Here is a 26,314-nt window from a genome sequence, read left to right as displayed (position 1 = left end):
GCAGGCGCCCTCAGGAGCAGGCAGGGAGGCGGAGCAGAGTGAGATACACCGCCCTCCTAGGGCCCGAGGTTCCCAGGTACTTTCCCTGCAATAACCCTGCATCAGGTTGTGGGGTAAACCCTTTCAGCTGGCCACGCAGGTCCTCTGGCTGATGTGCTATGGCTAAGCATTACTAAGTCCAGACCACTTTGGGGTAGCATTGTGGAGTGGCTACCTCTCCAAAACTGCTCTTCAGGTTGATGCCAGGGACCTGGCCCATAGATGGGGTGGTTTCATCTTTAACACCTTAGGGAATCAGAAAACAGCCACACACAACAGTAAAATCGGAGAGCTTTATAGTCTGGGCGGAGTGTCTAAGAAGGCGCCCTCTAGGCTCACCTGCGCAGGCGCTCAATGGGCAGAGGCACAGCTGGCACACAGTGGCAAGCTGTTAGTGCCTCTCCCACAGGAGAGGTGGTACATTGTGTTCTCTTGCCAGCCTTAACCAGTGCGGGGTCTGGGCCACTTTGCAGTAGCAGATGCTGCCACACCCTCCCGAGTACACATCTGTGCTCAGGGTATGACCCTGCTCTACTCTGGATCCATGGGGAAGAAGGTCCACAACCCAAGCCATGCTATGGCCCTGGGAGAGCTCAGGAAGGCAAGCAGGAAGTGGGGCTGGGTGGTGGACATTTGAGAAGTCAAGCAGTCCCACACCCTGCCTCTGTAAACAGACCCTGGTGGGTCCCTTCTCGGCCCCAGGCACATCCCTGAGAAACACCGGGGACTGGATGCAGCTCTATATGGAGAGGGCCAGGTGGTCCACCAAGCCAGCTGCAACTCTGTTCTGTCCCCTCCCTCCCTGCAGAGCAGGCTTCTACTGGGTTGAGGCCCAGCACCTGCAGCGCCTGACCCAAGGCCTGACCACCACCAAGGTCTTCAGCACAAAAATCAGTGTAGAGTGGGCCAGACCAAATGAGGGCAGACACAATGGCTGGGGGACATAGGTGGCAGGGTGGTCCTGGGAATGTGGGTGCATAGGCAGCAGCCTCCCCAAATCAGTCACTAGCAGTTCCCCTCTTCCCAGGAAAACCAACTGCCTCTGGCAGCCTAAAGCTCCTCATAGTCCCCACCTCCAGGGTGGCGGCTGCCAGGAGCCCCGCCCCCCAGAAAGGCTTCCAGCTCATCTGCAGCCTTCTGTTCCTTGCTCCGAGGGGGCTTCCTCTTCTTCCTCCGATCCTCCTTGCCTTCCTCCTTATCCTTGTTCTTCTTGTGTTTGCTTTTCTTTTTTGCAGCCTTTTCTTCCTCCTGAAGGTCATGAAGAGCAGATCTAGAGTCAATGGGCAACCCACAAGGCTACATCCCACTTTCCAGGACCTGGACTGTCCAGGCTAGCTGGGAGACCAGTGGTGGCCAGGGCATGTACCTCTTTGCTTTTCTTCTTCTTTTTCTTCTTCTCTTTAGAGGGAAGTTTGCCGTCTTTATCTGCACAAGAAAGACAGCTGAGCTCCTACCTACAACCACTCTGCATTGTCAGGCAGAGGCTGCTGCAGATACCCCATTCCCAACACAGCCCGGTCCCACCGGCAATCTAGGGGGTTCCCATGCATTTTTGTGCTGGTGAGCCTTGAACCAGCCTGGGATGAAATTTTCCCCTTCCTTTTGGGGCTGAGCTGGCCCAAGTCTGCCCTTGTGCTGTTGTTCCAAGCATATTTGCTGGGCAGCTATCATTTTTTTTTTTTTCAAACTAATTCTGCCCCAAAGGCCTGGGACACCTGAAAGCCTGGAATGTTGGCAGAGCAGCTGGCACAGAGGACTCAAAAGGAACCATGAACAGGGTGACAGTCTTGGATGGCAATTCTGGGTCACAATGCAGATGTTAGGTTTGGGTACATGTTTGCCTGGTGTGACACTGTTCCTCCCATTCTATAGACTCTCATAGCTAATAGCTATGATGAAGGAAAACCGTAGGCAGGCTAGGATTTCTGATCACAGGTCCCTGGATGAGGGACCACAGGATGAGGCCCTCCAGGTTCTATCAGGTTCCAAGAAGATGGACAAGCTCCAGGCCCTCCTACCTTCATCACTGCTTTCCTTAGGTCCTGTCTCCTCCAGGCCCAGACCAAAGAGATCTGAGTCATTCTTCAGTCTGAAAGCAGAGACTGGGGGTTTGGAGGGTGGGGGTGGCTGGGCAGAGCCAGTGTCCTCATCGGTCACATCATAGAGTTCTTCTCTTACTGGGAATCCCCCCTGCAAAGAAAGTAGCTGGTAGGCCTACTGTCTCTGACTACTGCCATGGACCTTTGAAGCAAGGTAGCAGGTCCCTTTGGGAATCCAGGGGCCAGGATTGGGTAGAATGGGGGGCTAACCTGACCCAGATTTAGAAAGATCAGTAGGGCCTTCATATGCACAATGGACCCCCTCCCATAGACTCCTGTCTACTTTCTCCAGCAGGCACCACAAACATTGGTAAGAAAGGAAAGAGTCTGGGGCACTGGAGCCAGGAGAACTCTCCTCTCTTCAGACCTTGCTCTGAGAAACAAACCTTTTTTTCCCCCTTTCGAGACAGGTTTTCCTCTGTGTATCTCTGTAGACCAGGCTGGCTTTGAACTTAGAGAGGTCTGCCTGCCTCTGCCTCCCTGAGTGCTGGGACTAAAGGCGTGCGCCACCACCGCCTGGCTGAAACAGACCTTCTTGACTGTCCTCTATCTCTGTAAGAATGGGGGATTCAGCTTCCCAGCCAGCAGCCTGTACTTACCACTCTCCTCTGTGTGTCCGATTCATCACTTTCAAAGTCAGGGTCATCCATGACAAAGGACAGCATCTGGGCAGCAATGGGACCCTCAGGATCACTTTCTGACGACACTTGCTTGTCTTTCCCTTCCTGGGGTCTAGGAGTGCCATCAGTGGGTGGCTTGGTACCACCGTGGTCGGGCCCTGAGCCAGTGGTGAGACCATCTGACCATGAGGGTATGGCTCGTGTGGGAGCTCCCTTCTTTCGTGAATGTGAGGCCTTGGTGGAGGACCTTCATATAAGAAGAAATGTCTGAGTTCTGAGGCCACCCTAGGTTGCTACTGCCTCAGCTAGCCACACCCTGGGAACGCCATCCCCATACCATTTTGTCTCAGGCTCCGAGCATTGCTGAGGGGCCACTCTGGGATGGCCTGCTGGTCCTTCAGCTTCCTCCTCACTGGAAAGACTGATATTCTTACTGGGGACGGGGTCTGAGGACAGCAGGGATTTGCTATGTGGCTGATCTTCTATGTCCACGTCATCCTGGAAACCTGCCACCATTGGGTTCCCTCCGATGGCTTCCCCATCGTCACTGCAAAGAGGCGGTAGGAAGTCAGAAGTTCTGAGGGAGGGGTATGTGCTGCTGATTTCCTCACCCACTTGCCTTAGAGCTGCCTGTCTGTAGTACCATATTCTAGTGGCAAGACCTGGCACATCACAGGGGCTGCTGAGTATGGGTGGGAGTAAGAGTGAGGGCAACGCTGCCTTGTCGCTAGCCAGTGGGGTAATCAGTAGGAGAGCTTAGTTAGAAGCCTCGAATCTGTTTCTGGAAGGGAGACCCTTGGCCCCATTGTACACTGTGATGCTGGAGACGCTAACAGTCATTCAACATTTGATATGCTAGAGGGAATGATCTCAGAGCTTAGTTGTAGACAGATTTTAGGGCGTTGTTAAGACAGACAAGGTTGTGGGAAAGGCTAGCTGTAGAAAGTCAAACCTGGCCAAGGCCCACTTGTCTGGTTCCATATGGAGAGACCCAGGTGGCCTTCACCTTTCCTTACACAGACTGGGCTAGCATGTATTCAGAGTGCTCCGTCTTTGCTAGACTATCTGTGAAGGTTCCTGCTGACGTAGGAAGATTCTAGCTCAGTGTTCTCCAGTCCACTATAGGCATAAACTGCCCCACCCCACAGTGGCAGTGATTAGCCTAAGTAGGCCTGATCGACACAGGGCCTAAGCCCTTCCCTCAGTTTTTGTTTTCAAAGCTAACTGCCAATCCAGCAAGCACATGAAAGGTTTGTTCACAATCCCAGTGGTGTCTTGGTGATCCAGGTGTGAATGGGATGGGGAAGGGCTTGCCCTTGAGGTGGACCTTGTGCTCAGCTCTGCCATTCTGCCCTTACCTGTCACTATCCTGCTGTGGGCCTTTGGCTCCAATTTTATTCTTGTCTTTAGGTAGGGTTGTATCTTCCAGGAAGCTTCGGTCAAGGCCATCTTCAGGAACAAAATCCTCAACATTCTGGACTTTTGCTGGGACCTCTAGAGCTGGAGCTGGCTCTGTAGAGAAATGATGATTCTTCCTCATGTGGTCCCTGCCCCCATGCTAGGAACCAAAACTGAGCCTGTAGGACTAGGACTTGACAATTCATGCACCTGGTTCAAGGCCATAGGTTACTTTAGAACCTGGCCAAGTAGTGGCTGGCCCAAGAGGAAAAAGCTTTGTCAGGGGCACAGAAACCACATTTTAGTCTCTGAGGGATATGAGGCTCAAGATGCCAGAAGATAGCCCCAAATTCACATGGAGGGCTGCTCCCAGGCCTACCTGGAGGTGCAGGGGTCACGTCAGCAGCCGGCGAGGTCCCGAACAGCCGAGAGATGATACTGCGACGCTGGGCTGGAGCTGGGGCTGAAGGGTGTACAGAAGAGGGCGTGGCCTCCAAAGGGGGTACAGGAGATGGTGCTTTGGGACAGGTGGAGGAGACACTGAGGGACAGCTGGGGGGCAGGCTGGGGAGTGCTGGGGCTGGAGCTCCCTGTGGATACAGCACTTGGAGGCACAACTGGCGACTGGGAGCCTGAGGATGGGCTCTGCCCATTGGCTGCCAGAGGGGATGCATGGCCTCGACTCCGAGCCTCCATCATTTCAAGGAAGCTAGGAGGGGCAAAAGGATAGAGAGTGAAGAGCTGGCTTCCTCTTGGACTTCTTCTCCAAGGCTTTTGGCCATAAGTGTCCCTTTTGCATTTACACTAAGCAGAGGACAGGGCCTGCCTACTAACCAGCTGCCCCACAGTCTTTGGTACCCAGCCTAATGGCCTTGCTTATCCTGTCCCTTTATACTAGTACCATCCTGGGGAACTGAGTCTCACAGCAGAGATACATGACCAATCTTCCCAGGACCAACTGTTCTTAATAGAATTTGGGTACGTCAGTGAAGGTCAACAGTACTCAACTAGTGACCAAGAAGGAGGTGTGGCTGGTTATGGCCAGTGGGGTGGAGTTACTAATCATACACATATAGTTGCACTAATCACAGGTTTGTGCTGATCCCACATGTAGGAACCATATCTGATGTTTATGCTTTGTAGGTTCCACTGGCTCCAGAGTATTTGGAGGGTACAGAGTGCCAGAGCCAGCACAGCCCACCCTCATGAATATCTGCCCATACTTTGTACAAGAACTCAAGGGGCTGTAGAGAAATTCAAACAGTTCCCCAGATCAGGATAGATCAATTCACAGTATTAATGTACTTGTTCTAAACAAGTGCTGATCTGACTGAATACTTTATTAAAAACCTCAACAGATGAACAGGAAGGGTATGGAGTACCTGTCCTAAGAGGCTGAGATAAACTACTCATGTTACTCAGCTATTCCCCATACTGCTCCACACTGAGTATTAAGGTCTTAGCTGAAGAATAAAGGCTCAGGTTGACTAATCTACCACCCATGTATATGGTGCTTTCTCCACTGCCTCACAGGGACAGGCCAAAGCTTGGCACCTGGCTCCTCTCTGTGGACACTAGGCCCACTGGGAATACAGTGTAGTACCCACCCTTCCCACTCAGGGTGGTCAGGGCCTGCATCTCTGTAGATGCTGGCTCACGTACATGCTGTAGTTCTGGTCCTCGGTTTCCTGCTGCACTGACAGCTCCTCCAGGGTGGCATCAATGTCTAGTTGGTTTGTCTCCAGCTGCCTCAGCAGTGTCTCCCTCTGTAGAGGAAGTGGACATAGCTGAGTATGCCTCTTCCCCACGGCACAGCCTCCTCCTGTGACGCATGACATCTGGCTGGCTGCAAAGTCAGCTTCTGTGGCTTGGAAGATACAGGCCAGTCATGTGGAGCCACATCAGAAAGAGCGGCCTTCTGTTTCTACGTCATACCTTTGGTTGTCACTAGCATTTCTATTGGCTACAATAGCCTCTCAGGCCACAAAACCCTGGCAGTAGGTGGTTAAGACATGTGGAGAGTCCCAGGGGCAACTTTGGATGATAAACTCTGCTAGGTACAGACTGGGCAAACCATACACTTCTAGCCTGAAACCAAAGCTGATCAGACTAAGCCTCCGAGTCCAGCTGTCATGTCTTCTTGCATTTAGATTTAATCCTAAAATACAGCAGCTTTCAAGCTGTGTGAGGGGACAGATCAAACAGGACTGTGTTTTTATCTGGACAGATACCGCTATCATAAGAAACATTACCCTGGCACAGGATATGTCCCTGGCTTATACCAGGAGTGCTTTTTAGCACAGTGGAAACAAAACAAATGGAAAAAGTGGGAATAACTGCTGGGCGGTGGTAGCACACACCTTTAATCCCAGCACTCGGGAGGCAGAGACAGGCGGATCTCTGTGAGTTCGAGGCCAGCCTGGTCTACAAGAGCTAGTTCCAGGACAGAAACCAAAAAGCTACCGAGAAACCCTGTCTCGAAAAAAAAAAAAAAAAAAGTGGGTATAACTACGGACCAAGAGACATGGGGTCTGTTTAAATCCTGAAAAGAAATACACGAGAATGACGTAGCTCAGCACTCATGGCAAGCAGGCATATCACAGACAGATGAGGGCCCTAATTTAAAACTAAATATGTGATATACCAACAAAAACAACCACATCAAATACATTATATAAGTCTATTTAGAGTTTACTCTGCATACTGACCAATAACTGGTGATTTAAATAATTCTGGAATTATAGTTTGTTTTTTTTCTGAGGCAGGGCTTCTCTGTGTATCCTTGGCTGCCCTGGAACTCACTTTGTAGACCAAGTTGATCTCAAACCCAGAGATCTGCCTGCCTTTGCCTCCTGAGTGCTAGGATTAAAGGTGTGCGCCACCACCACCCGGCCTTACAGTTGTTCTTTAAGACTTGTTTTTGTTACTTTTATGTTCATATGTGTGTGTCTGAATGAAAGCCATGTTTGAATGCCCAGAGCTAGTAGAGTACTTTGGATCTCTTGAAGCTAGTGTTATGATAGCTGTGGGCTACCCAATGAGGATGTTGGGAACTTAACTAGGGTTTTATTAACCACTAATAAACATCTCTCCAGCCATATGGTTGCCTCTTGTATCTGGGTCTAGCCTTGAACTTGCTATATGACTAAGGATGGTGTTGACTTTATCTTCTTCCTTGTCTCCATCTCCCCATTGCTGTGATTACAGGCATGTGCCACACCTGGCTTATATAGCACTAAGGACTGAATCCAGAGTGTTGTACTTAGTAGGCAAGTAATCGAACAACTGAGTTACATCCCAAACCCAAAAAGTCATGTTTTAAAAATATTATTTAATGTATATAGATCTTTAGTCTGCATACCATGTACATGTCTGGTGCCATTAGAGCCAGAAAGGCATTTTGGATCCCATGAGAATGGAGTTGCAGACAGTTGTAAGCCACCATGTAGCTGATGGGAATTTAACTGCCATCTTCTAGAAGAGCAGCCAGCTCCTCCAAGACGGAATGGTTCAATCCATCCATCTTGTACCCACCACCCTGCCAGCAGCACGTGGCCATCAGATTCCATGCAAATAACCACGGAGGTAAGAAAGCTATGTTGGTCTGGATCTCAGCACAGGCTTCTAGTACCAGTGACTATCCTGGCATCTCTTTGTCTCCCTTGGCAGGAGGGTAAAGCTTTCAGAGTAGAGCAGTGTGAGTTGTTTCATAACAGCTTCCTCCAAGACTGAAGCATTCCATAGTGCAGGCGCTTTAAATAGAAAGATAAACAACTTAAAATCGCTTTAGGAAGTCCCTGAAACTGACCAGATTCACTAGGTCCTTCCTTCTTGAGTAAGCAATAAACGCCGAGAAGCCCCTTAGAAGGGAGCTGAGATGAACAGATGACTCTCAGAAGAGAAAGGTTATAAAGACTCAGACTAAACCAGCTCCGAAGAAGTTTTAACCAGTCACTTGGAAAGACCTCTCTCTCTTACTGAGCTGTCTGCAGGCTGTGCAGAATACTACAGGTTCCCAGCTTGTATGAGCTGTTGCTGTGTACTGGGGTGGGTTTTGGTGATGCAGCTCTTTGTGTCTTTTTTTGCCCTCATAAGTAACCCCTATAAAACTCACTGGTTTGCCAAGTTGGACTTGGGAGGTACCCATACTTTGGTCTGTTAGGATCCCCATCTGGGGTGAGCAGATGTGTGTGTTTTGTCTACAACAGGATCTTCAGTGGAAAGGCCTTTAGGAGAGACTCCTTATGATCCTTCTTCCTAACCCACGGCTCCTCAGCATAACCCCACCTGCAGGAATCTCATTGTTTCTCAAAAGGACATAGAGATGAAGAAAAGGAAGGCTTTACTTTCCTGACTTTGGTGTCCTAGATAAAGTATGAAGGGTCCCTATACTCATTATAGGTCTCCAGGTCCAGAGAGGTGGCCAAACCTGTTTGGTCTTCTTGTTCACCAGAGAACCCACACCAAGCTATTTCAGTTCTTGGTTCCAAAAAAGATTGGTCCTCTGTCCTTATGCTTATAATCCAGAGCCTTGTTATTCTGCTCCTCTGCTGCTCTCCTAGTCTGAGAAGCTACAGCATACCTCAGGACCAAAGAAAATGACCACAGTTTACCAGGCTGTACTGCAGCTTGAACTGTACACCAGGCTGGCCTCAAACTCAGAGATCCTCCTGCCCCTACCTCCCAAGTGCTGTAATCAAAGGTGTGCACCACCATTGTCTGGCTTGTTTTTTTGTGGTTGAGAAAGGGTCTCATGTAGCCCAGGCTGGTTTTGAACTTGTTACAAAGCTAGGGATGACCTTGAACCTCTGATCCTCCTGCTTCCATTTCCCAAGTACTGGGGTTACAGGTGTGTACTACCATAGCTAGCACTCTAATTACTTTGAGACGAGGTCTCCCACTCACTGAGCCTCACTATGTAGCCTTAAACCTGAAGTGGTCTTCCTGACTCAGTCTTCTGAATGCTGGAATTACAGGTATGTGCCACCATGTTCTGCCATGCCACTTCTATTTATCTAAAAGATTCTGAGAGGAACACTTAATGAAAAACAGGGTCGGTGCAGCTCTTTACCCTGGTAGGCCACCCTACTTGCTTCATCTGCATCAGGAAGGCTAGATGTTTCAGATGGGTGCAAGTTTTCTGTTCTTCATGAGATAGCCAGAGGGCTATGGTTCAGAGTACACCCAGCCCCACATTTGGATGCAGAGTCACAGGTGCATGTCTCGAAACCTGCCTCTTGACGACAGCTCTGTGTAACTAGGTCCATCACAGCTTTATGTTCATCTGGTAAAGGGGTCTGCACTTTAGTCAGTGACCCAGAGAGGCATAAGGGCTCTACATGTTGGACTGAAACTTCCAGATGTTCTTAGGAGCAAGACATGCTACCCCACTTTTGACCTGCTGCTTTGAATGCTGTGTGTGCGGATCTCCAGCCCACTGGATACATGTTGATAGCCAGCTTCCAAGAAGAAGGTGCCCTAGAGTGTTGTCAGGCTTAGGAAGAAGGCCAATCTTTGTGCAGAGCCACAAAAGTGTTGGTTACCCACTTGTCTGCCCTACCAGTAAGCACTTACCTGTAACTGCAAAAATGGGATGTTGAAGAACTTATGCAGGTACTTTAGGCCAAAGCTGTTCTTCATGGAAGACTCAGCATAGCGGAAATAGGAAGAACCTGGAGGTCTGTTTTCAAGGAAAGATAAAGGAACTTAGTGGGCGGTGTGGTTTGGCTCCTATGTCAAGGGCCACACCTGACTCTAAGCTGTCCTGTCTACCTAGCTTCTTTCTGGCAGCAGGTTGCTAAGGACACTCTGCAGCTGACTCGTCTGGGGTGGTTGGGAGAACTAGACAGGGGCCACATAGGCCCCGCAGTCCTCACAACTTCTACAGCATTACCTTAACACCTTACCTTCTGGCCATAATCCCTTTCCTGGGCCAGGATGGTGACATTTTATCTCCGACACAGGATGAGACACTGCCTTTGATACCCAAGTGTCTACAAGCTTTCCCCAACACTATCAGAGCACAACACAGGACCTCCGTACAAGAGGAAAGCTGGTAGCACCCACCTGTCCAGGTGGTCAATGAAGTCACGCACATCATCCGGCAGAATGACTCGATGCTCGCCCATGTCACGGTAGTTGCCCAACACGCACACTGGCACATGGGTTGGCACTTTGGGAAGCTCCCGGAGAACATAATTGAAGGTCCTTCAAAAAGGGAGGGAGTGTTTTATCTTAGGTATGTGACCCTCAGAATGCTGTGTGTACTACCTTCTTGGTCTAACTCCCCAGAACACTTAAAACATCAGGCAGGGTTCAGAGACGAACAGTATGCATCCCTGGCCGCTGACTCTCCCCAACACCACAGTTCCCCTGCATTCAAATCAAGGTGCTCCACTCGCCTGCTTTTAATTGGAGTACCACCTGTCTATGTCTCCATGAAACTGCTTCAAGGGCTGGTGGGTGGCTCAGTAGATGGAAGTGTTTGTCACTGGGCTTGTTGACCTGAGTTTGATCTTTGGGGCCACATAGTAGAATGAGAGAGCTGACGCCTGTCCTCTGGTCTCTATTACACAACTTACTATCCCCAAATTAAAAAAACAAAAAACAGAAAAGAACTGCTTGGAGCCTCACCTGTTTGTAGCATCATTCTGAACTGAACGTATACTGGGGTAACCTGTCCCTCAGTTCTGCTGCACACTGAGGCTGGGTTCATCTGCGTCTTCCTGCTTATTGGCTCTTGCCTCAGGGATACCATCATATCCTTGATGAAGTGTCTATTTCCAGGGCCTTACTTATTCTGCAGTGAACCATGCCCCCTACCAAACCTGCTGGTCTCTCCACTTTACAAGTCATCCCAATGTCTCCAAATGACTTGTAAAGACAACCAGGGCTGAGGACTTCTTAGCAGGTGCAGAGACCTGGGTTTAATCTCCACCATCTGCCCTCTGCTCTCCACTGCTATTCCCCCAAAAAACCAACCGAAATGACAGATACTAAAAACCCTGGTTCTCAGAAAGCTGAGATAAGAGGATTATGATTTTGTGGCCAGTCTGGGCTACATAGTATCGGGTTAGCCTAAGCTACAGAGATCCACTGACAAACACCTCCCACAACCAGTAAATGAGTTATGACCCAGGTTCCCTGCCAAGAGAAAGCATGAGAATGGAACATGCCTGTAACTATGGCAGCCTCTCCTGACATTGGTGTATCCTCTTGAAGTAACTCCCATATTTCCTATAAGACACTTGAAGTGTGTGCTCACTGGCCTGTAATAGCAGCTGTGTGAACTTGGTGTTTTCATGGTTCACATTCGGTGCTCAGGTTCTTAAGTGTCTATTGTCTCCCAGTTACTAGCTGAACCAAACACGCTGGTGTCCGGGGATCTCAGAAACCAAGAAATGAAATGATTGTGATCCTTGTGGGCTGGGCTGACAAATGGTGCTTGCTTTGTGAGCACAAGGGCCTCCAAAGCCTCACGGCTCCCAAATAAGCACCTGTACAACGTCCTGAGCAGGCCTAGCCTCCTATCCAGTCCTGTTGGGTCCTCACTGCTCTTAGGGCTGTCAGGCAAGCATACAGGTCCCCGAAGGTTGGGAGGGTTGGATCTGGGCCTATGAATACTATGCGAAGGCTGTAGGAAAGATGTTAGTGTAGAATCAGTGGAACACACAGTGCCAACTTCACTGCAAGGCATGTGCTGGAGGCTGGTCTATGAGAAATGCAAAACCTAAGCAGATAAGGTCCCATCGTACATGTGTGGTAACAGGAAATCTAGCTGGTCTGTTCCAGCTGTCAGCAACAATAGCCTTAGAAAATGGAACAGAATGCTTTTCTCTGTCTTTTCCAATCCGAACATAGATTATACACATAATACTAATAATAGAACTGTAGAAGCAGAGTAAAAGGCAAGGCTACTTCTAAAGTGGACTGTTGGCGGTTGTCGGGGCTTCTTTCCTTCTCCTAATGTAGGTTGCTTTTTTTTTTTTTTTGGACTGCTTTTAAAGCAATGTCACACATTATGCAGTCCTGGCTGCCCTAGAACTCTCCAGACCATATTGGCTTTGAACTCACAAGATCTGCCTGCCTCAGCTTCCCAAGTGGCTGGGGTTATAGGTATGTAGCACCATGTCTGGCTACTACAGTTTTTTTTTTTTTGGTTTGTTTGTTTTCTGAGACAGGGTCTCTCTATGTAGCTTTGGAAATTGTCCTGAAACTTGCTTTGTAGACCAGGCTGGCCTTGAACTCAGAGATCTGCCTGCCTCTGCCTCTCAAGTGCTGGGATGAAAGGTATGAACCACCACTGACCAGCCTACTACAGTTTTTCGTTGTTTTGTTTTTTCTGAGACAGGGTTTCTCTGTGTGACAGTCCTAGCAGTCCTGGAACTTGCTTTGTAGATCAGGCTGGCCTTGTACTCACTGAGAACCACCTGCCTCTGCCTCCTAAGTGCTGGAATTAAGGACATGTGTCACCACCGCCCAGCATACTACAGTGTTTTTTAACAGATTGTTTTTCAGTGTATACAGAACAAGCAAGCCTTTTGGGCACTGGGGAGTCTCTTGGGTGTTTTCCTGTTGTTGGTGACAGGAAGGCTCCCAGTCTCAAGATAATATGTAATGCAGCCTCCTGATCACATTTCTCATGAACCTGCACCTCTGGACCCACTGCTCATTTTGCTCTTTGTCCTTTGTTGTCATGTCTTCTCGGTGAGTCACCGAGAGACTGTGTGTGTGTGTGTGTGTGTGTGTGTGTGTGTGTGTGTGTGTGTGTGAACCTGTTTCTGGGAAGTCCCTCCCCCAACAAGTCACTTGATTCTGACAAATCTTATATGGTATCTTCAGGACAGCAGGGTTGTGGAAGGTGGCACCTAATCTCTACCACTGTTGGCCAGCAGTCTGTCCCTGCCCCATTCTCTGCAGAGATATGAATATATACCTATCTTGTGGCTTAGATTAAGGGTTGTGCCCACAGCTGGCACAGTAGGAAGCTCCACACCAACAGAGGAATCCCATAGTATTATGTGAAAGCATGCAGCCACGGCCAGCTAACCTGCCCCTCTTACCACTGCTTAGTGATGTCAAACATCATGACCACCCCATTACAGTTCTTGTACACGTCCAGGAACTCGGCATCCAGAGCCATTTCAGACTCCGCCTAGAAATAGGAGGAAGAAAGGGTAAGACTGTGCCCCTGCCCAATTCCCACAGCTGTGGACCTTGAAACACCCCCAAAATGCAAAGGGCCTTTTCTGACCTAAAAAATCATTGTTTTGGAAAAAACATGAGGAAAGACTTGTGGGTGTGTGCAAGTTAGCTGTAGGAAATGGGCAGCAAGTTCCATCTCTATAGGGGAGGCCTGCCCTAGGACTCCTAAAAGTAAGTGCTGGAGCTGCCAGCTGCTCCTTGAGATGGCTTGGAGAGGGAAAACAAAAATGAGACAATGGTGCTGTAAACCTAGTCAAACCCCATAGTTGGGAAGTCATAAGCCCTGGGTGGGGGTGGGTGGGTTCACAGCTGTTCTGTAGCTAAACTGGCATGGAGCCAAACTGCATTCTAAACGTGTGTATATCCAGAGATAAATGCTACTCTCATCCTTAATCAGAAAAATCTTTTCTTTTTGGCTGCTCAAGGTGCTGGGAATCAATGACAACTGAATGCATAGCCCTAAAGCAGATCAGGGAGCATCACGACAGAACGGGAGCAGAAAGGAAGATTGTGAGATGCTAGCAGCAGCTGCGGTGGCCTTCACAAGACCACAGCTGTCAAGAGCCAATCACGGGTTAGAGAAGCTAGCTCTCATGGGGCTCTACCCGGTAAACTACAGGCTACTAATGGGTGCTGGGGAGGGCAGGTATTATCTCTAGCTGTGCACCCAAATGTGAGCACCAAGTGCAGGTGGTTATTCCAAACCTGGTCAGGCAGGGCCCTGGTTGAAAATCATTGGGTTACAGCAAAACCAGGAAATGACGGAAAGGGACTTGTGGGAAGGGGGAGTGGATGATGGGTAGGAGGGAGTTGAGAGTAGACTAGAAAGTAAACAGACTGTATTAGCTACGTGTATAAAACTGTCAACAAATGTACAAAAACAAAATATTATGCAAATGGTAAAAAAAATCAATTAAGATGAGTTCAGAATACACATCACATGGAAAAGGCCAAGGAGGGTGTTATGTATCACTTAAGCTTCCAGCCTTGAAGAGGAAGGAGGCCTTCTATTCACTGAGAGAGAAGACAGGGCAGGGTTCTTTAAGACAACTGGCAGGAAGTGTGTCCAAGGACCACACAAACGCGCACTGTGCCACAGCTTCCAGGGAGCAAACACAGATTACCTGGCCCCACCCGTGGTGCCAGGGTCACACCCAAGATACGCAGAACTTTTAAGGACAAAGTCACTGTGGCAGAGATGTAAAGCAAGGCCCCTTACAGGCCATTCACACCATTCAGTTCTGCGATGTCCGCGGAGTGAAGCAGGGCAGGCAGCCTAATTAAGCAGTGACCCTGCAATCTAACACTGGCAGCACAGCACAGGGCCTTGGAAGTAGCTAAGGACAGAAGTGACTGCTGCATCTATAGCATAACTGGAATGTTCAGGAGGCCCAGTCTAAAGGGTTGGACACCACCCTGAGTGACCATAGGCACCCTGCTCAGGACACTGACACAGACCCACCTGACAATGTGGCTCACCTCCTGGGGGTCATTCTCCGTCTTCAGGCCATCACCTCGTTTTTTACATTTTCCTTATTAAAAACAAACAAACAAACCAAAAATTAGGAATGGAATTGCTGGGTCCAGGATTGGTCTAAGTGGGGGAGTAGGATGGGGACCCATCCTACCTGCTACAGGGCCATGTAGGGCTGTGCTCCACTCAGCCTCTGAACCTAAGGAAACCTCCCGGCAGACTCAGATGCCCCTCACTCAGCCTCGGGAGTGGGAAACAGCTAGGTCAGTAGTGGATAGAAGTGCAGGGCTCAGCAGCTGACAAACAGGCCAGAAAGTAAGCTGCTCAGTTCAGATCTGCCTTGAGAAAAGGGTCCCTCATGACAGCCCAGTTCCCATGAGGCATAGGAGACAGTGTGAGGTGAACAGCTTCCCCTGGGTCAAAGCTGAGAGAGAGCATCTGGAATTCCCTCAGCAGTCCTCCTGTGTCACTATGGCACTGCTACACTGGGAGAGGAAGGCCAGCGCAGCCGAACTCCGCTTGGCTATCAAAACATTTGATGTGGCAGACAGCCATGGGCCATGCTGGAGTCTGACACTGGACTCTATAGAGATAACAAGACCCATCACTGTCCCTCCCTCTTTTCACATCTAAATGTCCAACTGGGCAAATGAGCTGCTCACACCTTGGGAATTCCACAGCAAACAAAAATTCCCCAACAACAAACTCATGTTCATTTGCTTAAAACACAAATCTCCACATCAGTCTCCAAGTCCTATGTGAACACCTGTTACCTCAGGTCAGCTTGGGGAGTCAGCCTCTCTCCCCCTAAGGTACAGTAGATGGTTCAGCCTGATCCTCATGGGCTGAATGGCAGGTGGGCCACACAGGGTGTGCCACACTTAGGTCAGGAGCCTAACGCAACCAGCAACTTCCCACAAATTGCTATAAAGTGTTTGTAGGAAATCAAAAACACTCATAACAACTTATGCTGGAGAGGTTGTGGGGAAAAGGGAACACTTCTGCATTGCTGGTGGGAATGCAAGCTGGTACAACCCCTTTGGATGTCAGTGTGGCGATTTCTCAGAAAATTAGGAAACAACCTTCCTCAAGACCCAGTAATACCACTTTTGGGTATATAACCAAAGGATGCTCAATCGTGCCACAAGGACATGTGCTCAACTATGTTCATAGCACCTTTGTTTGTCATAGCCAGAGCCCGGAAACAACCTAAATGCCCCTCGATTGAAGAATGGATAAGAAAAATGTGGTACATTTACACAATGGAGTACTACACAGAAAAAAAAAAAAAAAAACACAGCTTGAATTCTGTAGGCAAATGGATGGAGTTAGAAAAATTATTTTGAGTGAGGTAACCCAGACACAGAAAGACAATTATCACATGTACTCACTCATAGGTGGTTTCTAAACAAAAAGCAAAGAAAGTCAGCCTACAAACCACAATCCCAGAGAACTCAGACAACAATGCGGACACTGAGAGAGACTTACATAGATCTAATCCACATGGGAAGTAGAAAGTATAAAAAGACAAGATCTCCTGAGTAAACTGGGGGCGTGGGGACCTTGTGGAAGGGCTGAAGGGGGAAGGGGAGAGGCAGGGAGGGGAGCAGAGAAAAATGTAGAGCTCAATAAATATCAATAAAAGAAAAAGTCCAGCTGGGCAGTGGTGGTGCACGCCTTTAATCCCAACACTCGGAGGCGGAGGCAGGAGGATCTCTGTGAGTTTGAGGCCAACCTGGTCTACAAGAGCTAGTTCCAGGACAGGCTCCAAAGCTACAGAGAAACCCTATCTCGAAAAACCAAAAAGTCCAAAGTTCAAAAAAATAAAATAAAATAAAAAATAAAGTGTTTGTAGGAACCACTCTTGGACAGGAGCTGGGAGGTCTGGGAGGCCAGAGTAAGTGAAAACTTGCCGAGCTACTTTACATCAACCTTCTCCTTTAAAGCTTGTGAACAAGTACTGTGAGCACTGCGGAGCCCGGCCTGTCTTCTGGAGAACTTATCCACTGCCCTTGAGCTCTTAGCTGCTTTAATGTCTGTCTGTCACATGTGAAGGTCCTCTGCTACTGTAGAAACTACGCAGACTGTCGACCCTACTCAGACTGTGGTATGGGGGTAGGGAACAGAAGGGCCTTTCTTCCTGCCCCTATGATAAATGGGTGACACCAGCCATAAGCACGCAGGAACTCCCTGAGTGAGGACCCCTCCCTGCTGGGATCCAGCCTGATTTTATCAGAGCAAGGATCTGAGTAGACACCTGAGAGTGGGAGGATAGAGGAGGTTTGAGCCACACAGAAAAAGTGTTCCATGGCTCCTGGGCAGTGGAGGTGTCAACCTCTGCTTCATGGGCTCTTGGGCCAGCTGAAGGCATACTATGCCACTTTGAAGGGTCCTGAGAGAGGGGCTGAGGCTACTGGATTATGGTCCCATCTGATGTCTAGCCCCAAGTCCTGACCCCACTCTCCAGAATTTTGTCTCTAGTACAGTGCATCCCACCGCAGCAGGTACAGACATGGAAACAAGAGCTGAGACAAGAGTCAAGGAAGGCACTTTGTTCCCAAAGTGGTACCCCCCTGTGGAGCAGTAGCAAATATCTCATGACTTGATGGGTTCGTGGTTTATGGAAGACAGCTGACCTAAGCCATCTGATGGCTTCACGTGAATGTGACCCTTACCCTTACAATGTACCCAGTGATGGACTTCAGATAGCAGGTTACCCATCCATGCTCCAAAGATGCACACACAAGCATGCAGAAGTGTACAGACATACAAAGATCAACAGAGGCTCAATGAATGGGGTCCAACTAGGCTGTGTTACTGCTGGAACCACAGAAAAAAAAGTGGCTTCAATTGTTCTTCAAAACCTGACCCAAACTCATACTCAAAAGGAATGCAGAGGAGGGAGGAGAAAGCACAACCTGGGCCAGAAACCAGAGCCCTGGAGACACATCTTCCTACAAAGTCCTGGAACTGAAGGACATGCAGTATAGCCATGCTGATGAGGCCAAGGGTCAGGTAAAAGGTGGTGCCTACAAAGTCAGGGGTTGTGAGAAGTCAGAGTTCATGTCTATTATGTTAGAAGCTAAACAGGTGATGTTGTGCCTGTTTGGTCAGAGGCTAAGGTGTCACAGTGCTCAGAACCACCTGCATGCATGCACACACACACACACACATGCACGCACCCACACCCACACCCACACGCACGCACACATACATACACAGAGTCAGCACCAGGGAAGACGATGAGCTCTCTCTCTCTAGGATCACAGAGAAATTTGTGACCTAACAGAAAATAAGAATGAGCTCAGATGCTGTCATGAGGGCACCCTGAGGCATTCTGCTGATGCCCTCTGCAGGTTTAGAAGAGAATAGGTCTCCACGTGGCTGGGTCTACCTAGGTACTTGGACTTGGTGACCCATTCTGTAAGAAATGCTATATATGTACAGGTCCCTAACCTCCATCACATGGATGACAAAGATAGACTGAAGTAACAATAGGCAACTCCAGCTTGTCTTCTCTCGAAATCGAATTAAAACTCCTCGTGGGAAAAACAAACAAATAAACACACTCTTTGTGGGAGATCTGTTTGAATGACGTCCTGGACCAAGCCAAGGTGCTGGCCCAAGACGTGCTCTCACTCCACCTCACTCTGTCCCTGCCTCTCACAGCCTTCCTGATTCAAGGTGCAGCCTTGCACACTTCTACTGCACTGGTGCACTGCACTTACACTGTCCATCTCAATAATTAGGGCTGCCCCAGTGCCAGAGGTAGAATAGATAGCATAAACTGGACCAGAGTCAGACAAGAGCCTTGTAGGCATGAAAACAAGGGATCATTAATCATGGTCAAACAACATGGCTGGCATTAAGCCATCACATAATAAAAGAATATCTGACAGGTGGTATCCTGGGAGTTCCCAGAGCACCTTCTGTCTCTTAGAGCATGGCTGCCAAACCACTAAGGCTCTAGGGACCAGTGGGACTATGGATCACCAAGGGGAACACACAGGTGTTTGGAAATCGCTTCTATGGGCCAGAGCTTTAAACACACCCATTCTTCCAATGGTCAGCTGTCGAGTGACTAAGCAATGCTCAACACAGCAGAGTGCATGCGACAGGCCCACTGCTGCACGTCCACTGTGCCTACCAGACACGGAGAAGGTCTCAGACAGGGACTCTGATGAAAATTAGACAGTGATAGTTGGTAGCAAATTCAAATCTCCCATATTCTTAGTAGTAGATATAGTTGGTGCCTGTGACATGTCTCTGAACCACGAGTGGCTCTGTATTACAGGGCTACGTAGGACATGGGACCCAAGGGAGAATAACCAGTCCAGAGGTAATGGGCCCGAGGACACACAAATGAGGTACATATGTGTGTGTGTGTGGGCTTTTAGAGTCTATCAAACATTAAGGAGAAAATGTACCTTACCTTTGTCAACTACATCCCAGACTTCAACTTTCACTACATCGTCAGTGGCTGAAACAAGGAAAACTGTCAGATTAGTGCCTAGCATCACAGCCCCTCTGGGCTCCCAAATGGGGTCAGGGACATTCTGATACCAGTAGCTTCCTGAGGCCTCTGCAATACACGCTGCAGGGTTTGCAAGGCTGTTCCTCCAGCCTGGCATGAGCAATACACCTACTGGCCCACAGACAAAGCCATCGCACTCAGTAGCCTGTGTGTCCCTGGGCCACTCCAGGTACCTGAGTGGATGCTCACACTCAAGACAGATGAAAATACAATGCAGCTGTCCAAGTCACTTCTCCCCCAACCTCACTTCTTCATCTGACTGATCAATATTCAGCGAGGGAATCATGTCAGTGCTAGAGGCTAGAGTGCTGATGCTGGGCCATTGGAGCAGGCCCAGGCTGGATGCAGCCCTGCCATGTGTACCATAGCGCTCCACCTAGTGGCCATTTGTTCTACAGTCTCCTAAGGCTTTCTGATACTGTTAGTCCTGAGTTGCCTCATGAGAACAGAAACCGCTTTCCAAGTTCCTGCTACTGTCTCAACCCTTCTCAGCAACAATTCTCCATTCTGGGAAGCCTAACCTAGGGGCTAAGGGAGCAGAAAGGATGATGGAGACCCCAGGACCCAGAAGGGGAAACATGGGTAAAAACAGTCACGCTGTTCTCCAGGGATGAGCACTTGCCAGGGCTTATAGTATGCACCCCTACAGAGCAAAGCCGCATGTGTGCTGCTGATGTGCTGTGTGGGTGGATCTGCTCCAGGAGGTGTTCAGGGAATTTCAATCTTTGAAGGTTTACCCTTGCTTTTTTACTTGCATCCGTGAGTATCCTGGGCCTGAGACATGAGCAAGGAGGGACTTCACAGATTCAAAACGCCGATGGGGTGATTCACATGCAATTTTAATTAGTGGGGCCTCCCACATGGGTATTATTTTCACTTCCAGGAGCCAGGGTGGAAGGTAGGATGCTCTACTGTACAGGGACAAAAGGGGTGCCGAGCTCACTTTTGTAGTTCCAGTGGATGCTGGTGACTTGGATTTCCTGTGTGGGGATGTACTCTTCCACAAATTTCTTGCCCTGCAGTCGATGCCACAGAGCAGTCTTGCCAGTGTTTCTGTCACCCCGGATCACAATCTTCACTGGGGCAAGGATGGGCAAAGAGAAAAGAAAAAGGAAGATTAATCAGTCATACTTAAAAACTTTTATTAAAGTATCACATCCGTTCCATCTCACCTTGAATTCATATTTTCTCAGGTGATTGGCATGCAGGGGAAGAATAGGTGAGGATGCCGGCAGCGCCCTAACAGGTCAGTTCTGACTTGGCAGGACAGATTCTCCTGAAGTACAAGGGTGCCTGGCAGTAGGCAGAGCAGCACCAAGAACAGAGCCAGGAGTGACGGCAGGAGATAGCACCAGAAGACCTCTCCAGGCCCGACTTTCTCCTAGAGTCATATACTCTGAGAAACTGCTAGGGACCCTTAGATCAGGGTTGGGCAGTCCAGAGACTTGACCTGACCAATGAAGAGCAGGGCCGTGACAGTACCCTAGCACTTGGTTTTCCACTGACTTGCTTTTCTCATAGTACTGATGATTCCAGTGCAGTTTTGTCCACTTCTGTGTCCTACTTCACTCATCCCACCGTGTGCCAGGCCTGAATTCAGAAAGGTCTGCTGGCTTTGGGCAGGGATAGGCATGTACTCCACGAATGGGGCGATGGTGTGAATGGGATGAGGTGCTGTCCTTACGCCCTATACTTTTTAGAGGCTCACCACTGGGTCTTCTGAAAAGGCAATAAAGAGCAGTTTGGAAACGACACTGTCAACAAAGCCAGGAGAAACACGAGCAAGCAGAGTGGGACAAAGAGTCATGAATGACTCAATGCTGAAATGGGAAGGGGAGGCACAGGTGTTAGGCTGGCGCTTCCTGGGCAGCCCATGGGACATGGAGAGGGCTGATAATGCCACAAAAACACCTTTAAGGGCAGGAGTTCCACAGTATCCGTAAGACTTCCAGCAGCAGGCCAGGAAAGAGTCTAGAAAGACATGGAAGCGCAGGGCGGTGGTGCACGCCTTTAATCCCAGCACTTGAGAGGCAGAGGCAGGCGGATCTCTGCGTTCAAGGCCAGCCTGGTATATGGAGGGGTACCAGGATAGAGAAATTCTGTCTCAAAAAAAAAAAGAAAAAGAAAAGAAAAAGACATGGAAGCTTAAGAGGCGGGGCAAGAAGAAGCTGTTTCCTAGGCTGTCTGGTCTGCCTGCAGAGTCAAGTCCCTTCCCATTTCCAAACCATTCTACAGTACCAGAAGCCAAGGCCATCTTGGCCCCAGAGCTCAGCTCGACTCCTGGGACGTGCCTGACCCCACCTGGCTACCCCCCCCTCCCCGCCACACACACTTTGTGGTGATTTGAATGAGACTGGTCCCCACAGGTGCACATTTTGAGTGGTCCAACAGTTGGTGGACTGATTAGGGGATTAGGAGGCGTGTCAATGGGGTTTGAGGTTTCAAAAGCCTGTGGGAGGCCCAGTCTGCCTGCTGCTTGTGGATACAATATAAGCTCTCAGAGCCAGTGCTCACCTGCCTGCTGCCACTGTAAGCTCCAATAAAGTCTCTCTTGGGTCCAACTGAAAAGCAACAAGCACTCTTAATCACTGAGCATCTTTCCAGCCCTAGATAAAGATTCTTTATGTGTTTTGCTTTAAAAACAAAATCTTTTACTTTGATGAGTATGTATGTGTGGTTGTGAAGTTCGTGTGCCTCAAGTGTGTGCAGGATCCTAAGGAGAAGAAGGTGTCAGACCCCCTAGAACTGGAGTTATAAACAATTATGAGCTGCCATGGGGGTGCTGGGTATTGAACCTGGGTTCTCTGGGAAAACAGTCTTAACCACCAAGCTCTGTCCAGACCCACACCTCTTTCTCTTGAGTCAGTCTCTAGTAGTTCTTGGTTGGCCTGGAATTAGCTATGTAGACCAGACCTGCCTCTGCCTTTCAAGTGCTGGGATCAAAGGCCTGCACCGTACCCACTGAAAGTACTTTCTGATTTCCAAGTCATTTCTTCACAGACTCATAAACTATTTGGAAACTGTTGCCATCTGGATCTCAAATCCCCCCCAACTTCAGCCAGTGTGTTAAATGATGAGACCTAGGGCTGGAGAGATAATGGCTCAGTAGTTAAAAGCCTCTTCCAGAAGACCCTGCTTCAATTCCCTGCACCCATGTGGCAGCTTACAAATACCTGTAATTCCAGTTCTAGGGGATCTGATTCCTTTTTTAGGGTTCCGTAGGCATTAAAGTGGCATGTGGTGCCCAGACATACATGCATGTAAACCACACATCATACAGGTTTAAAAAAAATTAAAAAGAGATGTGGGATGTGAGGCAATGCCCTTGAAGGCAATAGTGGGACTTGGGTTCTCTCCCTCCAGCACATATCCACTGCCACAAGCTGAGGGGGCTTGCTCCACCACGAATTCCCAGTGATGTGCTGCCACAGGTTCAAAGCAACTGGCCATGAGGAATCTCTACATGCCCCTCCCCTCTTGGCAGAGCTACAGTAGACCAGGCAGAGTTCTGCCTGCCTCTGCTGCCTGAGTGCTAAACCTTTACTAGTTATAAGCTGATTGTCCTATGTATAGCAAAGGAAAATAAACTGCTTTTAAGCTTCAAAAAGAAGCCAAGAGTTGGGTGTAGTAGATGCCTGTAGTCTCAGCTACTCAGGATACTGATATAGGAAGACCAGTTGAGCGTTCAAGTGAGCAGAATAGTAAGGCTCTATTTCAAAACAAAACCATAGAATACAGACCCTCACCACCCTTCCTACAACCCATCCTCTGCACCTCAAAGTGTGCATTACACGACAGCACTGCAGCCACAGCTGACCAGGCCACAGTGGGTAGTCTTATAATCAGAGGTACCCAGTAGCCTTTTCCAACTTCTTATTCCACATCTTTACTCTTATAATCTAAATGTATTTTTCAAAGACCATATGGCCCAATTCGAGGGGATTTCCCCCCAAATGTCTTCACTGCACTGTGAATGAGAATGGAAGTGGACTTATTCAGTAATTTCTTAGGAGCCGGGGACGCAGCGCAATAGCAGTGTACTAGCTTAGCAGGACCCTAGGTTCACTCTCTAGTAACAGAAAAGGGGAAAAATAAGACTGGTGAGATGGCTCAGCAGGTAGAGGCGCTCGCCACCAAGCCTGACAACTCTAGTGTGATCCCCAGGACTCCAAGCTGTCCTCTGCTGGCCTCATGTGCACCAAGGCGTGCATGTATTTACCCCAGTAAATACATTTTAAAATAGTATTTTCTTTTAGTTACTATTGTAGTTGCCTCTTAGCCATCTTTGTCTTCCGTTAAGTTGGCAAAGCTTTTCCTCATTTTGCCTGGCGTATAGATGGAAGAGTTGTAACCTACTAACACCTACTGTAATATAAAGTTAACAACTTTCTGAATGCCACGCCAGCTGAAGTAGTGCACCCCTTCAATCTCAGCATTTGGGAGGTAAAGGCAGGTGGGTCTCCCCAAGTTGAAGACCAGCCAGGTCTACATAGTGAGTTTCAGGACAGCCAAAGCTACATAGTAATATCCTGTCTTGGACCCTTCCCCCACCAAATGTGAACGCATTAACTCTGATCAACTCCATTCTGCATTAGGGGCTGACTCCAACTATTTGAGTGTTGTAAAAAAAAAAAAAAAACAAAAACCCACAATTGCCCATAAAAACCATTATTACTGGTGACTAATATAATCACTGCTTATTTAGGCCTCACCACTTATGGACCCATTCTTTGTTTTTTTTTAATCCCATGCTATCTTTTCAGCTTAAGTTCCATTTATCTAAAGAATACCCTTCAGTATTTACTTTTGCAAAGATATTTGCTCAGCAAGTTGTCAATGGCACTGAGCGTGAGTTGAGCAGCATTCTGGTGTAAGTGCGTGGACTCCCAGGTGGGTCATCAGTTCAGCGTTCTTTCTTAGAATATGGTCTCTTTACTCAGGTTGCAGTTTCCTCTTTTTGTTTTAAAATTCAGACAACTCACAATGACGTGGTGGTCTGTGGATGTGTTAAAATGCTGGGATTCTTGGAGTTGTCTTTTTCTATTGCATATTTTGGGGGACAGGGTCTTACTGCATAGTCCATGCTATCCTGGAACTGATAGGTACGCCAGGAAGGGCATCTTTACATTTACAGAAATCCACCTGTCCTTGCTTCTCAAATGATGGGACTAAAGGTGTGTGCCACTATGTCCTGGCAGAGTTATTTATTATTCTGACACATTTAAAAGAAAAAAAGATTGTTGTGCCCTTGGAGGACAGCATTCTGTAACAGACAATTCGAAGCCTGGAAAGCGTCAAGTTAACTGTGCCTCTGACATGAATTGTGAATCTGTATTTATTATATGGCTGGTTAGTCTCTCTACATAAGATACTTCGAAAACTATGAAAGACCAGCTCTTTTAGGTCCCTCCTATCAGGACCACCAGGGGGCGGGTCCAGTAGAGAGCAGGTTTAGAAAGTGAGAAACTTCCAGTTCAGGTCTAATAAATAAGGAATCCAAATGTAGATTCCAAAGAATACAGATCTCTGAATATTTCGACTTGATGTTTTCTTCTGTACATTCAAAAGAAATACAAACTTTCAAGTTAACACCTATCAAGTGCTTGGTTCTAAACATGTTCCAATTCCTAATACATTTTATAATGTTACATTATCACTCAAATATCACTGACCCTGTAAGATACCGCTTAAAGTGAGCAGTGTGTGTGTGTGTTGGGGCTGTGCGTCAAAAACCAGGCAGTATACAAATAGTTGAGAAGTAAACAATATCAGACCAGGGGACTGCATAGAAAAGAACCTGCAAATGGAAAAACTCTAAAGAGGTCAAGAAGACAGTCTGCTTCTAGCTGCATACATTATTTATAACGAAGGCTAGAGCTGGCCTTTCTTCCTGTGGGGCCAGGGATGCAGTTAGTGCCTTTTGAACTTTTAAAAAATACATATATTTTCTTATGAAAGCCTTGTTTAAAAAAAAAAAAAAGGCGAGAATGTGTGGCGTGGTGGATACTGTTTGGCAATTAGCTTCGAAGTGAACAACAACAAACCCACCACTCAAGGCCTGAGCGGACCGATCCGGAGCCTCGAGTGTGAGCACGAGCGGGGGTCCGCAGGGGAGGCAGGCGACACGCTACCACTAGCCAGCCCTGCGCGCGCACCCTCGCGTTATGTAATGGTCTCTTTCGGCAGGGTCCCCGCGCCAATCGGGGTCCTCCACTGCTACTCCGCCAGTGTCCCCGCACAGCTCTTCTCTGGAGGTCTCCTGTCAGGTGATGGCCCTCCAGGAGTGACCATTGTGCAAAGCCCCGGGACCCCGTCCACCCCGATCCTCGGGTTCTCCCAGACCCTTTCGGCCCCGGGCACCGCCAGCCGCCCCGGCCTGCCCGACGGCGCGGCCCGCACTCACTGTTGTACTGAACCCCCTTAGCGAAGCGCCTCTGCAGCGCCTGGTTCATGGACTGCAGCCCGGCGGGGATGTTCTTGTCCCGGCCCGGGGCCTGCTCCGATCCCACCAGCTTCTTCAATGCCGAGAACATCTTCTTGCTGGACGTGCAAGCCGGGCGCGGCCCGCGAGCTCAGCGGCAGCAGTGGTAGCAGCAGCAGCAGCGCAGCGCGCCTCGCACCATGTCCGGCCGGCCCAGGTTTCCCCCGAGGCCGGAGCAGGCGCGCGTCGGGAGCGGCCAGGAGCGAGGCTCTGAGGCCTCAGCCTCTGTGGCTCCGCTCCGGCTCCCGCGGCCCTCGGCGCGGCAGCCAAGCACCCGTCAGCGCCGCCATCTTGGCGCCGGCGCGGCTACGGAGCACCAAGTGGGACACGTAGACACCGCATGCGCGGTGGGCGCCCCAGATCCCGCCCCTTTCGAGCAGCCCCTCCCCTCTTCTCCCTGTCCAAGCCCCGCCTCCCCGCCCCGAAAGTCCGGGGCTGTTTCTAATTTTCCTAGAGTGGTTATGGA

The 26,314-nt window shown here is 49.0% G+C and overlaps 1 protein-coding gene across 2 annotated transcripts; it reads right to left on the bottom strand.

The window, feature by feature from the left end:
• Positions 1-318: 318 nt before the first annotated feature.
• Rabl6 (RAB, member RAS oncogene family like 6) lies at positions 319-26,162 on the bottom strand. Of its 2 annotated transcripts, none has more exons than XM_005346282.3 (15): positions 25,771-26,162; positions 20,311-20,445; positions 19,266-19,313; positions 14,839-14,891; positions 13,218-13,309; positions 10,222-10,362; positions 9,730-9,835; positions 5,818-5,921; positions 4,536-4,864; positions 4,117-4,270; positions 3,096-3,305; positions 2,738-3,005; positions 2,058-2,229; positions 1,406-1,464; positions 319-1,287 (listed from the first exon to the last, which is right to left on the bottom strand). In XM_005346282.3, exons 1-15 carry the CDS (start codon positions 25,898-25,900, stop codon positions 1,090-1,092), a joined length of 2,199 nt encoding a protein of 732 aa, XP_005346339.1. In that variant the 5' UTR covers positions 25,901-26,162; the 3' UTR covers positions 319-1,089. The 2 variants fall into 2 exon arrangements, with proteins under 2 accessions (XP_005346339.1, XP_026634654.1); XM_026778853.1 differs by lacking the exon at positions 25,771-26,162 and adding an exon at positions 20,540-21,383.
• Between the last annotated feature and the right edge of the window lie 152 nt (positions 26,163-26,314).

The sequence above is a fragment of the Microtus ochrogaster genome, chromosome 4 (genome assembly GCF_000317375.1).
Source record: "Microtus ochrogaster isolate Prairie Vole_2 chromosome 4, MicOch1.0, whole genome shotgun sequence".
Lineage (NCBI taxonomy): Eukaryota > Metazoa > Chordata > Mammalia > Rodentia > Cricetidae > Microtus > Microtus ochrogaster.
The sequence above is the reverse complement of the archived record's forward strand: the minus strand, read 5'-3'. Positions and strand labels throughout refer to the sequence as shown.

Excerpts from the sequence above, each read along its gene's own strand:
- Rabl6 (XM_005346282.3), bottom strand. The coding sequence starts at position 25,900 with ATGTTCTCGGCATTGAAGAAGCTGGTGGGATCGGAGCAGGCCCCGGGC. Across the intron at positions 13,310-14,838 it reads CGGAGAATGACCCCCAGGAG|GCGGAGTCTGAAATGGCTCT; the intron begins GTGAGCCACATT and ends TCCTATTTCTAG. Across the intron at positions 5,922-9,729 it reads TCCCATTTTTGCAGTTACAG|AGGGAGACACTGCTGAGGCA; the intron begins GTAAGTGCTTAC and ends CTTCCTCTACAG.